The sequence below is a fragment of the Pseudophryne corroboree genome, chromosome 1 (assembly GCF_028390025.1).
Source record: "Pseudophryne corroboree isolate aPseCor3 chromosome 1, aPseCor3.hap2, whole genome shotgun sequence".
NCBI classification, from domain to species: Eukaryota; Metazoa; Chordata; class Amphibia; order Anura; family Myobatrachidae; genus Pseudophryne; species Pseudophryne corroboree.
The window spans coordinates 412,681,948-412,698,392 of NC_086444.1; the positions used below are offsets into that span (position 1 = coordinate 412,681,948).

Consider the following 16,445-nt stretch of genomic DNA (forward strand, 5'->3'; position numbering starts at 1 on the left):
ATATATATAATTAAATTGTTGCCTGGACAGGAGTAATACAGATATATATTCGTACGTTTTGGAGGATAAACATATCTTATCTCTAATGCTGTCAGAGGGGCTACCCTGTGACTTATCAGGAGTTACAAAGAGCAGCTGTGTTCTGCATAGATTATTCTGTTACTCTGCTGGTAACTGGATCATTACTTAATGCAGAACACAGGACGGTGTATTACTGACAGTCAACCGGGTCTCTGCTGTCTCCTGTGTCCCGCGAATGTTTATGTCATAGGAGATAAAAGCACCCCCACGCTATTAAGGAACATTGCGAATGAATGTCTGCAAGTGTAAGCAAATATATAATAATATATATAATTATAATATATATATCTAAGTGCACTGCATGGTGTCGGATTCTGTTAGTGTGTGTGTGTGTGTGTGTGTGTGTGTGTGTATGTATATATATATATATATATATATTATACACACACGCACTCTCACATACATATATAACTCCTCTCTGCCAGCGGACGGCACTCCCAGTACGTACTACAATCATAAGGGCCACAGACACTAATCAGTACCAACGTTTCATGTATATTGTGACATTTTGTCGAGGATGGTATTGCTCTATTTGATGGAAATTGTAGGCATCCGCAATATTCCTTAATAGTTTGGTGTGTGCAACACACACATAGGCAGACACGTGTTAATGATGTTGGTACTAGTGTAGAAATATATATTGGCACCAACACGAATAACCCGTTGTCGATATTTACAAATAAAATGTATACACTTTCAGAAGAAATTGCAAAATGTCAGAGCTTCATGTACTTATATCGACATCATATTGAGAACATAATAAGAAATGAGGTACAATTCAATAAAAAATTTATTGAAACTTGTAGAGACTTTGAAAATAAAGAAATACAGGGGAAACATTACCTATGAAACATTCATTACATCGTATAGATATATATATTTATGTATGTATTTATACCTTCATATATTATTATTAGCCACACAGCTCAGGAAGAAGCTGTACAAATACCAGCAGGTATATCCAACACAGGGTTCTATGGAGAATGAAACGCATTTTGTCTGGTGAAATGCTCAGTAATGTAGAATTAGAGGGCGATATGTGACGCTGTCTCGTAAGGATGTATACGGGATGGCAGGGAGCAGCTAACCCAGATATGCTTTCCTACAGTCACCTGGTGTGCTATCAGTGTACCCTCACTCCTTCCACTTCACAGACACATCAGATAAAAATAGCCCAGCAATTTTACATCCCCCTACCCCCTCAAATGATTACTAATGGCAATAATGTCATGTATGTTTGAAATGGAAATGACTTAACTATTTGTGTGCCACGCAGTGTAATGCTTTCCCTTTGGCACCTAACAGGTTAAACACACGCGAAAATAAACACAATGGAGACGTATTTACATAAATATGTACAATATAAATAAATTAAAGTTTAATAATCAGAATTTGTATTCTGATTTATTTACAGGAGATATCAAATAATTACATAAATACTTTTCTTTCTTTTTAAAATTGCCTCCCTTTCACAATTACTTTATACTGTTATTGCATTTGCGACTTGTGAGGACTGGATGTTTAAGCAATAAAACAGCAACTGCTCAATACATGTGTGTATATAGTGTGTGTGTGTGTGTGTGTGTGTGTGTGTGTGTGTGTGTGTGTGTGTGTGTGTGTGTGTGTGTGTGTGTGTGTGTGTATATATATATATATATATATATATATATATTCTGTTAAACTGACGCAAGCAGGGAGGGTAAGCTTGCTCTTCCCAAAACGTCTGAGAAATCAGGGTACTTAAGAGCAACAGATTGTTTGGCATGCAGATAGTCATTCTAAGGCTCCATAGCACAATAAACAGACATATATTTCCTTAATGTACACAAACAATAAAAGTATCGTTTGAACTGTTAAAATCAGATATATGTATAAATTACATTTAACCGATATTCAAGTTTTAGTCTGCAATGAAACGACGCCTTTTCTATGTCCTGTGCAGTAGAGATATGTTTCATTAAACATGCAGGTAAGCACTTGTAGTGTAAGGGACTGAATAGTGGTAGTATATATCATGATAATATCTGGTTAGCAGCTTATAAACAACCCCCTTCTACTTCCCATCTTTGTAGCTGTGAATGGACCATGTGTGCATACACTGACTAGGACATGGTGGAGGTACGTTTCTGGAACATACAAAGTGCAATGACAAACTGAGTTTGGAATGAGAGAAGAAGCTGATGCCCCTCTCCGGAGAAAGGGATGCGCCCGTCATGGGGAGTCACTTCTTGATCTGTCCTGCTTGGAATCCAGTCCACTGACAAGACGCTGGATGTTTTGCAGTTCACTGCTGGGCTCTTTCTCTGGGCACAATTTGGGGGACAAGGAGACAGATCCAGAAGACAGGGTTGAAGATCTACTGTTTAGTTCAGAGTCCAGGGCAGCAGATGCGGGGCTGGGCACCAGTCTCGGGGCTTTACCGTCTATTGTGCCATTGGGTAGTGAGTGGAGGGCAGTGGTCAGCAGGTTGCTACTCTCAGGCAGGGTAACTGGGAAGGAGTATGGGTTGTACCGCAGCCTGGGGCGCACTGCATTTAGGAAAGGGTGCCTGTGGGCAGCAGAAGAGGCTGCAGCAGCTGCAGCCATATAGGTGTAAGGGTATGAAAAGAGCCCTCCGAATGGGGACATAGCCAGACCCTGGAAAATAAAATACAATCATATAAGAAATCTAACGTTCTGTATTAAAAGGAAATAACTGCTAAAAATATTCAGAGACGAATTCTCATTAAAGTAGTCATAAAAAAACACTGCTCTACATAAAGCCAGAGTACATCTGCATTATTAATGTGTATTAATGCTTTCTAGAATCTTATATACTGAATTGAAAGTACAGAAATTACAGATTGGAGGGTTTTTTTATTCTCCAGTGTACAAGCCCTTGTCTGGCAGTGAATGGAGGTCAAATTATGCATAATTCATATCTAACACACAAATCAAACACAGAAATCATCATGCTATGAAAGGTAAAGAGATGAAAGAAGAACCAGGAAGTGCAGACAGAACATAGAACTCTGTGCGTGTATCTTTGCACACACACACACACACACACACACACACACACACACACACACACACACACACACACACACACACACACACACACACACACACACACACGCAATATTTAACCCATGTAGTATGCTGTAGCTAGATGATGAGAGAGCTAAATTGTGCAGCCTGAGAGTAGGAGACTCTGAATACCTTCCTGGCAAAAGCAAAGTGTTGGACTGTTGCCCTATGTACTAACTACAGACAAACAAAATCTCACTAAATTATCAAATATTCAAAATATATGTAGATGTTTTATATATAGTTTTTTACTTCACATGTGAATATTATGGAACTAAAATTGGAGAACAGATTATTTGATGGTTTCCAACATGAGGTAGATGAATGGCTGTGGGAACCTTCTTTATTATAAGTGCTTTCTTGCTAATATATAGTCTATTCAGCTCTGTGGTATACTGTATGTTGAGGCCATATACATGGAGTGAAGCAATATAAACGTCGGAGTGACTAGATATGACTCGTTACCTGAGAGGCAAGGACATGCTGTTGAAGGTGGAAAGGCAACGCTGATGTGACTGGTAGTCCTTGAGATGAGGCCATCACTGTCTCTATGCTGTTAACACCTGATGTAGCTCCTGAAACTGAGGCCAGCAATGGACTCATGCCAGCTGCCATGCTAGAAAATGCTCCCCCCATTGCAAACTGGCTGGGGTGAAAAAGTAGTGGGTGTGAAGCCCCCAATGGGTTAAAGAACTGCTGCCCAGTTAACCCAGGAGGGAAGCCCAGGTTCTGTAGATGACCTTGGTTTAAATGATGAGAGTTGCCGTCTGTCTGCACAGTGAGTGGTGGGTAATGCTCCTTGGAGAGTTTAGGCTCTTCCAGTTTATGGGAATCCCTAGACGGGGTCTTGAGGTCCTCAACGCTCAGAACTCTGCTGCTGGAGGAGATCTGCCCCGGGCTGTGCCTGGAGTCAGGTGAACTCTTGCCAGTCCTTATGCCATGCTCCCTGCCCCTGCTTCCCATTTCCGAGGGAAACAGAGGGAGTTTGGGCGGGCTCCTCATCTCCTTGGGGTGCTCACCGGTGGTAGTGGATATATTGGTGGAGTCCCCAGCGTCTTGTCCTGCTTCATCTTTAATATCTTCATCACTTTCACCATCACTATCACACAGACCTAAAACAAGGACAAAGTTAATCTCATTGGTTACAAGAAACTTTATTTACTCCCATATAGCATTAAGAAAACATAGCTCACTGACTTCTGAATCCATATATATTTATGTTCACAGGTTAATATGGAAAATGATGTACAATGAAACACTGCTGTGCTATAATATACCCTAGCAGAAAATATTTTCCTTATAACAAAATATGAATAAAACAATGATTATCAGTGGGTTAAACAATTATATGGGAGACCACTTTTTATCATAATCATTTTTACTTTGACTGCAATATTTGCATAGTACAACAATCTATTTTTTTAGAATGGGCTATATTTATATTTCGAATGTAACTGTAACAAATAGTCTGATTTAAAAACGTAAAAAAAAAATGGTATGGGACACGGCTGGGGAATCGGCATTCATTGTTAGTGGCCCAATGCCCCTCCTATGCGGTCACATTCAGTATACTGTTTGCAGTCTAACAAATCAATCCTGAAAGGGTTAACAGCAGCAACCCCCCTCCCCCTTTGTACTAACTTCTTCCCGTTAACCCAAGTTGCCCCATTTAGCACACTAGAAGAGGGATTAGCAAAAACTAACTTCAGCCACCGTATATGGGATCTCAAGAGGATAGGAAGGTCTGAGTGATGGGGTTAATGGGAGATTAGGAATGTACCTTTAAGGTTTGAAGTGCCCACTGCGGATGCGGTTGGAGAGGAGGTCTGGGCGAAGCATTTAAACGCATTCTGTTCACTGGAGGACTCATCTGAACTGCCATTATCCTTTTTCTGCTGTTCATCAAAGGCCCGCATGGACTGAAGGGTCAGTTGTTTCCTAGGAAAAAAAGAAATCGCACATTTAATGTTTATAATTCCCTACACACAATATAAACTGCCGGGAGACAGAAGTATCTGACCTCTGGCACAAAGTACTAACTACTGGAGACCTGGCAGACCACGAGTACTCTGGAGAATGGGGGCTGCAGAAAATGGGACAGATGCTTCCTAATTTCACAGCATACTTTTGATTGGCCAAAATCTATGTAATAATAAACCCCCAATGCAACTCATCATAACAGTAGTACCATTTGCCATTTGACTTAAATATATTGTCTATGAACATCACAATGCCAGTGTTACTTTAAAATCGTAATCGCAGTTACCAGTCACACTCTCTATAAAGTTGCACGATTGTATGCCTTTCGGCGATTAGCAATTATAATCCAGGAATTTATAAAATCTATCTATCTATCTATCTATCTATCTATCTATCTATCTATCTATCTATCTATCTATCTTATATGTGTCAGTGGACACACACATAGCTGAGAACTGTTACAGAAAGAGACAAAGTTATCTAGCATTGGAGTTAGAAAACAAACATCTGAAATGGGTTCTATTATCCACCAGTCAGATGGCCAAACTATGTGACAGGAAAGTGTCATTCTACTTTTTCAATCCGAGGTGTAAGAAATTCTTAGAGAGGGTCGAAAAAATTGACCCCATGTGAGGAATACACGGCAGCTCAGCGTTTAACTGTAAAATCCCTAATTATAAGAAGTTTCACAAAGTATTGCTAAATATTAGCCTATTCGCCCAATTCCACAACATTTTAGAGATTTGCGTATTATATCTACATATATTACATAAAAATAACTGCATAAACAAATTATTTTCTTTTCTTATAAATTTAGACTGTAAACATTTTGGCGAATTCCCCAAATATACGATGGATGTTGCTGGACCCTGCGTTTTTTCTTGATCTGTAATAACATTTACCTTCACATTACTAGGGCAGCCAAAATACGCAGTGTTTCCCTCCTCCATGTTTATTTTAACTGCGTTTGGTTTTATGATCAGTTTTTAAAAACCGTATTTCTTTTGCTTGGTAATTTAATAGAAATGAACATTTCCTCGTAACTTTCACGAGGTTTGAGTAAAATTAACAACTTTATATTCGCAACACTAGTCTGAGACGGTACAATCTGTAGCAGAACTGATTCTGATTTCAGCAGGCGGATAATAATAGATAATAATGTTACTATTCACATTCAAAATCGCAGTTTATCAAAACAGTTTAATTACATTTGTGGCATTGTCGTTTAATAAACAAATCCCAAGTTATTAATTATGCATGATATCGAATGTGCAAACAATTCACCAATCAGTAATTTGCACAATAATATTACATAACTTCAGCTGAAAATACATTTTCAATATATACAAAGAAAATAAAGATTGCATTTGAGTGGCTCAATTTAAATTCAAACTGACTGGAATTGTGAGGTTAATACGAAAACAAAACCCCAAACGCTTGCTTTCTGTATGTTAAATAAACAATTACAGTCTGCCATAGACTCACCTTTTCTCCCTTCTTCCATTACCTGTGTCACGAAAACCTTTGGCAAAAGGATTGTTATCGATTTTTAATTGTGTGATCTAAGGGTAGAAAGGAGAGATCACGTGTGTGGGCATGGACGCACAAGCACATACATATATGACAATATTTCCCCCTAATCACACCAATTACACACGTTTAAATATAAATATAAAATAGTGCCTCAATTTTTCTTGGAAATACTTTTCTGTTTCTACTTTCTTTTCCGGTGCGGAACGGGTTAAAAAAAAAAACCCCTGTATTACAGCCTCAGCAGCTAACTTATGTTCAATGTGTCCAATGATCAATAAATACAGGAATCAACTCAGTTTCTTTCAGTATGAATCGTGCTGTAGGGTGCTCTGACTGTGCTTCATTAGAAGCCTCGATTTCCAAAGGGCAAATGTTTTTTAAATTATAAAGGGGACGCGGATTGTGATTGTGCTGTTAGCATTTGTTTCCAGTTATCTCTCTCTCTCTTTCTCTCTCTCTCCCTCTACCCCTCACTCGCCCCATCCCCCCTCTTTCCCTGTCTCACCTTATTGCAGACCCAAACCAAAGTCACTACATTGGGGTTTTATTTAACGTTGGCTCAAACTCCTTTATTTAATGATTATTCATTAGAGGTCTTTAGTGAACAAGCAAATAATGTAATGTGAATGTGGGCACTTCACAGATTAATACATCTACAGAATTTAGATTTCCTCTTATGTGCAAATTGCAATCTACATTTCACATACCCTATTGCTGAATTTGAAATACGCGTGATTAAACGTCTACTGAATGCGCAAGTGGGACATATAACAGTAAAACTGATATCAGTAACTATGGTTAACATATGCATAATTAATAATAGTCACTAATCAGAATGCATATGTAGTTACCAATGACAGTGTTATAAGACCGCAATCATATCTGATTTTGTGATGTTTGGTAATATATATATATATATATATATATATATATATATATATATATAGATAAAATAATACCAGGAGGCAGGGGCCTGAAATCATTTGAAGATGGGTATAAAAATATATATTCAATATGAGATACTCAATGAAAAGTAGTAGGGTTCTAATGTATCCAATTAGAGGCAGAATATTCTGGTAACATAATAAGGACAGAATTCCCTAGCAGATATCCTTAACCAGCTATATAACAATGTTAAACATCGTTTAGTCTCCATATTGTTAAATATTTACAAGCAACACATGCATTAGCACTTTGATCTTTTTCAGACATACTTTGTACAGACAAAAGTGGAAAGTCCACTCTTTAGACAGCAATGAAATGCATACACTCATTTTCTAAAGTCATATATACATAGATGATGACCCCTCTACCAGATAAGATAGACAGACTGAAGGTGTTGTGGGGGGAAGGGGCTAACTTCTTGACTTGGGAGTATCAATGTATAATAAAAAATCTTTGTGGAAAAAAGCCAAACCACGTTTGATAAATCCCTTTAAGATTCTTACCTTATCATTCTGGTATGCAGTCACTGCTATGAAATCGGTCTCAGGGAACACATAGGTTCTGAATGTGCTGTAGGGTAGTTTCAAAATGTCATTCGCTCTTACTATGTGGAACCTGGGCTGATATTTGTGCATGGAATTTAAAATAGTCTGCAAAATATAATAGAAATCAATCAGTAATGAGAACTATTCCAACCCATCTCACTGATTAGGTTTCCTCTGAAGAAAACGCATGATATATACATTATCTATCTATCTATCTATCTATCTATCTATCTATCTATCTATCTATCTATCTATCTATCTATCTATCTATCTATCTATCTATAATTAAAGGAACAAACTACATTATTTTAAATAAAACACAACAAATTAAATAAATACGTGTACAGAGGAAAAAACTACGGGCTTCCTGGCGTTAGCATTGCAACATTAATTATATTCCATTATGGCGTGTGGCACAGTTCGTGGTAAAGCACTGCGAAGTCGCCAAATGAAAACAATGAATTAATAAAAAAAATATAAATTAAAAACTCTCTATTCAATTTTCTACCTTTTTAGCAGAGACAAATGTTGTCCTTGTCTGCGAAACAAAGATTATTGCTTGTAACAGATCGATGAATAAGTAAATATACACTTTGGGATGAGTATACAATATAAATTAGAAACAGGCAAATATAAAATGAGATTCAATCTATAATGTGATCTGTACGTATGTATCTCTTACACACAAATGTATATTAAATGGTAGATGCTTACAATACCAAATAATAAAAAAACTGACTATATAATACAAAAAGGTGAAATCCCGCTGCACCATGCTATACAGCAGGTCTCAGTATATGGCCGCTTATGTGTGAAGAGCCACAAAATTGATTATGAAACCCTCTCTCTTTTTTGTTTGTTGTTTAAGTAGACTCTGACTTGATTTATCACCCACCCTTATCCAATCATTGTACTTATTTTATCTGATTAATAAGTCCCTTTCATCAACTACAGCCATAAAGCTACCCCTCAGTTTTAGAATAATATGTAACTCAGCCATTGATTACTTGTTTAAAACTGCACACTTTTATGCTGGCCCTGTTTTTAAGTTGTACACAAAATAACTTTTGGTAAGGTCAATGTGTTCAAATGTTCCAGTCAAACTCCACTTTCACAGGTAAAATATCACCAAACTTAAACACTGAATAAAACACTGAAATTACTCTAAGACCAATATTACAATTTATATTTATATATATATATATATACACACACACACACACACACACACACACACACACACACACACACACACACACACACACACACACACACACACACACACACACACATTCTTAAAATTGCTCTCAACATTTAGCAGTGATATCTAATATTTGTTTAGCTTTGATAAAGTATATAATAATGAATGACTTATGGTGTATTATAAACAATAATGAGGAGCCAACTCACAAATCCATGCTTGTCGGATATGTTGTTAGTGAGTTTGAGTTTATGGAAGGTCACTACTTTGGACATCCATTGTTCTCCCGTGGCCGGGCTGTCGGGGTGGATGTACATTCGCTTGGGCATTTCGGGGTCAGCCTTCCCAGCCACCATCCAGCGGGAGTTATGGAACTTGTATCTGCAGTCATCTGCAGCGACTATATCCATAAGCAGAATGTATTTGGCTTTTTTGTCAAGGCCTGTGCACCGTACTTTAAATGGAGGGAACATTCTCCTGAAAAAATTAAAAGAAGGGGATTTAGAAATTCAGTTCTGTCAACCTTGGTTGCATCCTAGAAACTACTTCTATTTACATATATACAGCCTCTCTTTCTGCAATATAACGAACAGGGCACTATAACCAAAAGATCAAAGCTCTGCAGTTTAATGTTTAACCTTGTCAGTTGCAGTTAGTGCTGCTTCATTTGCACGGAAGGAGTTAATATCACATGTAAGCTGCTTATGACCTCATTAGATATTTTTTTACATTTTTTCTTTGAATTGAAATTGTACATGTCAATGATATTTTTATTGTATAGGCGCCGTGTCATATAATTGTATACAAGCCTTATCCAGACGTGTACATTGTGATTAAACTTTAGCAGAGGGCCACAAAGTCACTATCTTATGCAGCAGCTCACCAGGAAACACATGACATCATGAAAGAATCATCATTCTACACTAACCTTTGATGCAAAACTTTGACCACAACAATCATAAATAAGCAGGCGGAGTAAGGGGGGGGGGGGGGGGTGTACAGGGTGTTGTTCATTCCTTACCTGAGCTCTTTAACTTTAGGATTACATTCTCATGAAGTATTCTGGTAATATACCTGCTACAACTCCCTAACGATATTTCTAAATGAGATGTGTGTGTTTACATGTTAATATGTGTGTGTGTGTGTGTGTGTGTGTGTGTGTGTGTGTGTGTGTGTGTGTGTGTGTGTGTGTGTGTAAGATTTAACTACAGTACTTATACTTATTGTGCCTATAGCAGATAGATCCTCATCCGGCAATTAAATATAAATATATATATAGAAAGCATGAAGGGCGAACACGTACACCGGCTTCTTATTCCCAGGTAATCTGTATTCTCCTTGGCATGACAACAGCAGATCTTTGAAACGATAGTTGAAGAATTTCCATTGAGCCTATTATCGTCTTTTTCTTATACAAGCTCCTCATTGTCTGTACTTGGTGTGTCTCTGTATATGTTTAGTGTTTGGGCCAATTAATAGATAATAAAAACAAAGACTATGACTCACCTTCCAGACTTGGTGATGACCATCTCAGTTCCCCTCTTGTGGAACTGTTCCCAGAGATCCTTGGCTTCCAGATGAACTTTTGGATCGTCTTCAACTTCTTCTTCTGGTTCAAGAGTTTTGAGAGGCCTTAAATGAGAAGCTGCCTGGTGACCCAGAGATGCGAAAGGGATGCCAGTCTCTGCAGCACCCACTAATTGATCCATGATGGGTTTGGCCAGGACACCAGGAAGGGAAAGAGCAGCCCCATTGGGTGGTAGAGCCAGAGTTGGGAAAAAAGGAGGCTGGTGTCCAAGAACTGCACTCATTGCAAAGTCCGGTGCCCGATGTGATAGGAATGGGTGGTAAGCCATGCTTGACCCTGCAATTACTGGATCTCTCATGGATAAATTCATCCACTCCGACCCTTTGGATATCACAGCTAAGGACTTGGTCCACGCTCAGGGACCTTTACAAGTACATATTAGTAGCAGCACAGCGTCCAGAACGTCAGTAATAAACAAAATGGCAGTTGCAAAATGATCAGTCCACAAAATGAACAAAAATAAGTAATGCTCCTAAAAGTAGCGTGCAAGAGAAAATCCCCAGCTCCTTACTGCCAAGAAGAGGAGAGTCCACCTTTGTGCTCTGAGGAGGCAGGAAATCTAGTCCCAGAGTTCTTGTTCTTCTCTGCAAGCAGCTTCCGTGCAGACTCTTCCTCCTTTCAGCTCTGCAGCCTGGTAAGGAATCAGCAACACTTTTGTATATGTATATTTTTCTTACTTTTCCTCCACAATCTAGGATCGTGCTGACTTCTGCCAAAGTGCAGGATCTCTATGCCCCCAGTGTGCAGCTTCTCCTGTTTTCTGAGATATGTTTGTAGAATAGTACTGTTTAGAAAGAAGAGAGAGATAGACATAAAGAGGGGGACACAGGAGAAATAATAGAAAGGACACTCTCTGCTCCAAGTATCCTCTGTGTGAAAGTAGTCTCTCTCCTTACACCAGATCCTAGGGATGTGTTGTGGCAATCCAAGTAGTCCAGACCTAGTTGATTGGCCCTTTGACGCTTTTGGACCAATTGTGTGGCTCCATAGGCGTGGTTTTGACAGGTCTGGTGGATGGGGACAGGGCTGAGTTATAAAAAGAAGGTGTCGGAAGCTGTAACGTTGCAGCAAAGCATCACTACTACATAATGCCGTGTGAATATGTCAACATGATCAGATCAGATGGGAGGGGATAGAGCAGGAAGGTGTAGGGGGTGGAAGAACAGAACAGGCTATTTAATCACTGGCAGAGAAAGTCAGTAACCTCTAGGTGGCTTTGTAGGAAAGAGAGACAGAGAATAAACACATACAGTTAGCGAGTGCAGGGGGAGGGGAGCTGCCTGTAACTGGATGTGTCCACAGAGGGCAGGCTTTTCCCTGACACCCCATCTCTATCTCCGGGTTCTGTCCCACACTCCTCTGGCCACTTCCAATTTTGACTTATCAACAGCTACTCAGTGGGGATCCGATTTCATCGCCTTGTTCCTGTACAATGGCAGGAAGGATAAGTGCGAGCAGCACAGAAATCTGGGACAGGGATCAGGGAAACTTGACACACACACACACACACACACACACACACACACACACACACACACACACACACACACACACACACACACACACACACACACACACACACACACACACTATAGAGACCCATTGTATGTTTTATATATGAATATATATATATATATATATATATCCGTATATACAGTATAAAGTAGCAAAGCATATATATATATATATATATATATATATATGCTTTGCTACTGTAATTTGAACTGTACTGCACAAATAACTTTTTTTTTCGCATTCACGGATTTTTTGGACCATTTTCTCAGTATTAAAATGAGACCTCAAAATATGTGCCTGTCCAGCCTGAACTAGATTTTTACTGTACATTGTACCCCGTGAGGGTCCTGTTGATTCTTCTCCTCCCAGGACTGGAGAAAGTGTGTTTTGTAGGGATAGAAAGCCTGTAATCTCCCAGACATCACTGTTTCTTCTTTGCACTAATTCCGTGTGATATCTCGCCCTGGGATCACTTGGACAGATTGCCGGCCCTGTAGCCTTTCTTCACCCCGGCCCTATCTGTCCAGTAATCAAGACATCATTTGTAAGACAAACCGTGAAATGTCCAGTCACTGGGTCTGCTGCCTGTTCTCAGAGGGGGCGGAGGTGAGGAAGGGGTAACCCTGCTGGGAATTTAGGTACTAATGCTTCGTATCATACAATTATATCATCTAGTCCACTCTTCCTGATTAGTTGTCAAATGTTTATTGATTCTACGATATGAGAGAGGTAGAGCCTATGTAGACTTGTACATTTTAAACGCACATAAAATTATTACCACATGGTACTTACTAAAGATAATTGTATAAACTTGTGGTCTGTTAAACAGGTCCAAACTGCCTGTGAAAACTGGCACAGAATGCGTTGGTATATACAGTATGGTTCCTAACTACACAGGCGCTCCAGCAGAAAGGGTTAAACAGGGTAGATGGGAGAGCAGATTGCCAGTGAAGGAAGAAAGGAGCAGCATTGTGAGCTAAATGCAGTGAGATAGGAGCGGAACATCTGAAGTGATTAGCTCTCCCAACATTGCATTTTTGACTCACATACTTAAGAGCATTCGGCGCCAGCCTGGTCAAGTCTGTTTAGTGGCCAGAGTCTCGGATCACTCTCATTCACCAGGATATATTGTATGGGAGGGGGCTCAGTCTGCAAGAAGAGGGATCAAGGCCAGCCCGCATCCTTTTAGTAGCATATGCAGTTTCCCTGTGTTTATATAATAAGCCTATATTTATAATGAGAAATGTGTGTGTGTGTGTGTGTGTGTGTGTGTGTGTGTGTGTGTGTGTGTGTGTGTGTGTGTGTGTGTGTGTTGCGCGCCTTACATCCTATGTTCTACATTCTACGATACATTCTACGTTATGGATTTTACTATTTACCTTTCTGCGGGTGCAATTAGAATAATACTAATAATACTGCTTTATCTAAGTAAATACATAGGATGTACTCTGGATGCGTTCCTTGTCCCAGAGGAGCCGTAGTTAAATCCTTGTGGTTGCAATTGATTTGAGGTCTGTAGCCTTTAGCTGCGTGTGTCACTTAATTGGCTGCAATTTTCACCTCCTCTCGCCACAAAGAATAACACTGTGGAAGAGGACAGCCAAGGATGGACCGGGCCTCTTCCCTGCTGAAAATCCCAAATCTTATTCCCAGCATGAATAATCACACAGCCTGGCAGGGTTTATGTAGGGGAGGAGATACTAAATAGCAAGGGCATTTCTGCTTTAACTTGAATGGGTTTTATAAAGTCATGTATAATGCCATAGCGTCATTATGCTGGGTTGATAAAATGCTGGGCGTGCTTGGTGACTTTTTAAATGTGTATAATACAGAATTCTTCATATTTGGATAGAACTTCTCATTGTCTATTGGTATACTGTTGCTATTACCTGTATTCAGAAAACTGCCTCTGTCTCCCATATATTATACTATCAGACAACATGGTGAATATTGAAAGGGCCACACGAGTGCTGCACTGTCAGTGCCCTAATGCCCTGACACCAGTTATACCCATTCACCCTTGAGGTCTTATTTGTGCCCTTCCCTAATAAAGCTAAGCCTGCCCTCCCTAATGAGTGACCTCCCATCTTCAACTCCCTGGTGACTATTATTATTGCTGGGGAGGCTGCGATAATCTAGGATGAAAAGCAGGAAGGTGCGAAGCGGCTTTGTGTCCTGTGGCCGCCCCTGCTCACCCTCCAGAGTGCGATAAATCTACACTGGCGCCGACTGTGCGCTGGGTGATTCATTTGCAAGCAAACAAAGAAAGATCTGATGGCCAGCCATCCTAGTTAAATATTGGCAGCTACTTGTTATCCCTCCTTCCAGCCACTAACCAAAGTCCAGGAGCATCCCAAGCCCACACTCCTCTACCTGGAAGCTGAGTTCTGTAATCACAGCGTGAGCGATATGCTGTGTCTGGACGCATCGGGCCAGCTAGTAACATTCACTTTCTTGTTGTTTTTATTAGGTTATCGTCTCTTTTTGTGCAGCAGCTATTAGTATAAATGACACTACATTTAGCTTCATATTCATTGTTGCTGTAACCAGTGTACTGTTGTTCTTATTAAACATTAATTAAACATAATAAGTATATATACTTTTCAATACACTGAAAACAACTTTTAAAAGTGTGTGCTATTGTGTCCACTGTTAAATCTAAATACTCCTGTCCCATTTCCATCCAAACTGTCCCTCATTTGGGTGCATATGTAAACTTGTATGTAAAAAGTACACAACTGGCTGCCAGATGTTTCTATTTTGTTTTTAGATCTGAAATTTACACCCATCCCAGTATACATTAGGAATATTTTTTGTGCTTTTTAGTGTCTGTACCTACCTCTCTTTTACAATACTCTGTGCACAAATGTATAATTTTGTGGGCACAAGATATAGGGTAGTATATAACAGACTAACTAGATAACTTTCCTTTCCAACACTGTTTTACCTGCATATTTGTCAAATTCAGGGTGATTAAAGATCCAATGATTTATATATATATATATATATATATATATATATATATATATATATATATATATATATAAAACCATTTATATACAAGTGTAATCATAAAACAAAGGAAATCAGGGGTGCACTGCACTTCTTAAATCTGTTTAGGTGCATGTGGTACACCATGTACCCTGGCAGCTAACCCTTCCTGATCCCCCAGAAGTTGATCAGAAGCTAAGTGTAGGTACTTCACTCAAATCCATATATCTAAAAGTGGCTGTATGGGCTTTTCTTTGTGCTACAGTGTAAAAAAGAATATTTTTATTCCATGTTCTCTAGAAACAGATTAGAGTAGATAACATCACATGTGACAAAGACAGAATCTATGGTGTAAGTTAAATCAATTTTATGACCAAAATAATGTGAAAATTAGACAAATGCCATTTACTTTCCAATACATACATAACATTTTTATATTCTTTCAAGCATATTCTTTACTGTCTTTAAATCACAAATTGGACATTGCATATTGAATATGTAGGGTTTGGCATGGCTCTTCAAATTAGAGATGAGCGCCTGAAATTTTTCGGGTTTTGTGTTTTGGTTTTGGGTTCGGTTCCGCGGCCGTGTTTTGGGTTCGACCGCGTTTTGGCAAAACCTCACCGAATTTTTTTTGTCGGATTCGGGTGTGTTTTGGATTCGGGTGTTTTTTTAAAAAAACACTAAAAAACAGCTTAAATCATAGAATTTGGGGGTCATTTTGATCCCATATTATTATTAACCTCAAAAACCATAATTTCCACTCATTTTCAGTCTATTCTGAATACCTCACACCTCACAATATTATTTTTAGTCCTAAAATTTGCACCAAGGTCGCTGGATGACTAAGCTAAGCGACACTAGTGGCCGACACAAACACCTGGCCCATCTAGGAGTGGCACTGCAGTGTCACGCAGGATGTCCCTTCCAAAAAACCCTCCCCAATCAGCACATGACGCAAAGAAAAAAAGAGGCGCAATGAGGTAGCTGTGTGAGT

The 16,445-nt window shown here is 39.2% G+C and overlaps 1 protein-coding gene and 1 long non-coding RNA gene across 4 annotated transcripts in view; one reads left to right on the forward strand and one right to left on the reverse strand.

Moving 5' to 3' along the window:
- Window positions 1–866: 866 nt before the first annotated feature.
- On the reverse strand, window positions 867–11,252 carry TBX3 (T-box transcription factor 3). Its single transcript, XM_063913294.1, has 7 exons — window positions 10,861–11,252; window positions 9,564–9,831; window positions 8,112–8,258; window positions 6,616–6,692; window positions 4,931–5,088; window positions 3,616–4,262; window positions 867–2,718 (listed from the first exon to the last, which is right to left on the reverse strand). Exons 1-7 carry the CDS (start codon window positions 11,250–11,252, stop codon window positions 2,293–2,295), a joined length of 2,115 nt encoding a protein of 704 aa, XP_063769364.1. The 3' UTR covers window positions 867–2,292.
- Window positions 11,253–11,490: 238 nt separating this feature from the next.
- LOC134888417 (uncharacterized) overlaps window positions 11,491–16,445 on the forward strand; it is a 38,119-nt gene continuing 33,164 nt past the window's right edge. For all 3 annotated transcript variants that reach the window (XR_010171141.1, XR_010171140.1, XR_010171143.1), the window contains exon 1: window positions 11,491–11,576. This is a non-coding gene — a long non-coding RNA (uncharacterized LOC134888417). The remainder of the gene's footprint in view (window positions 11,577–16,445) is intronic.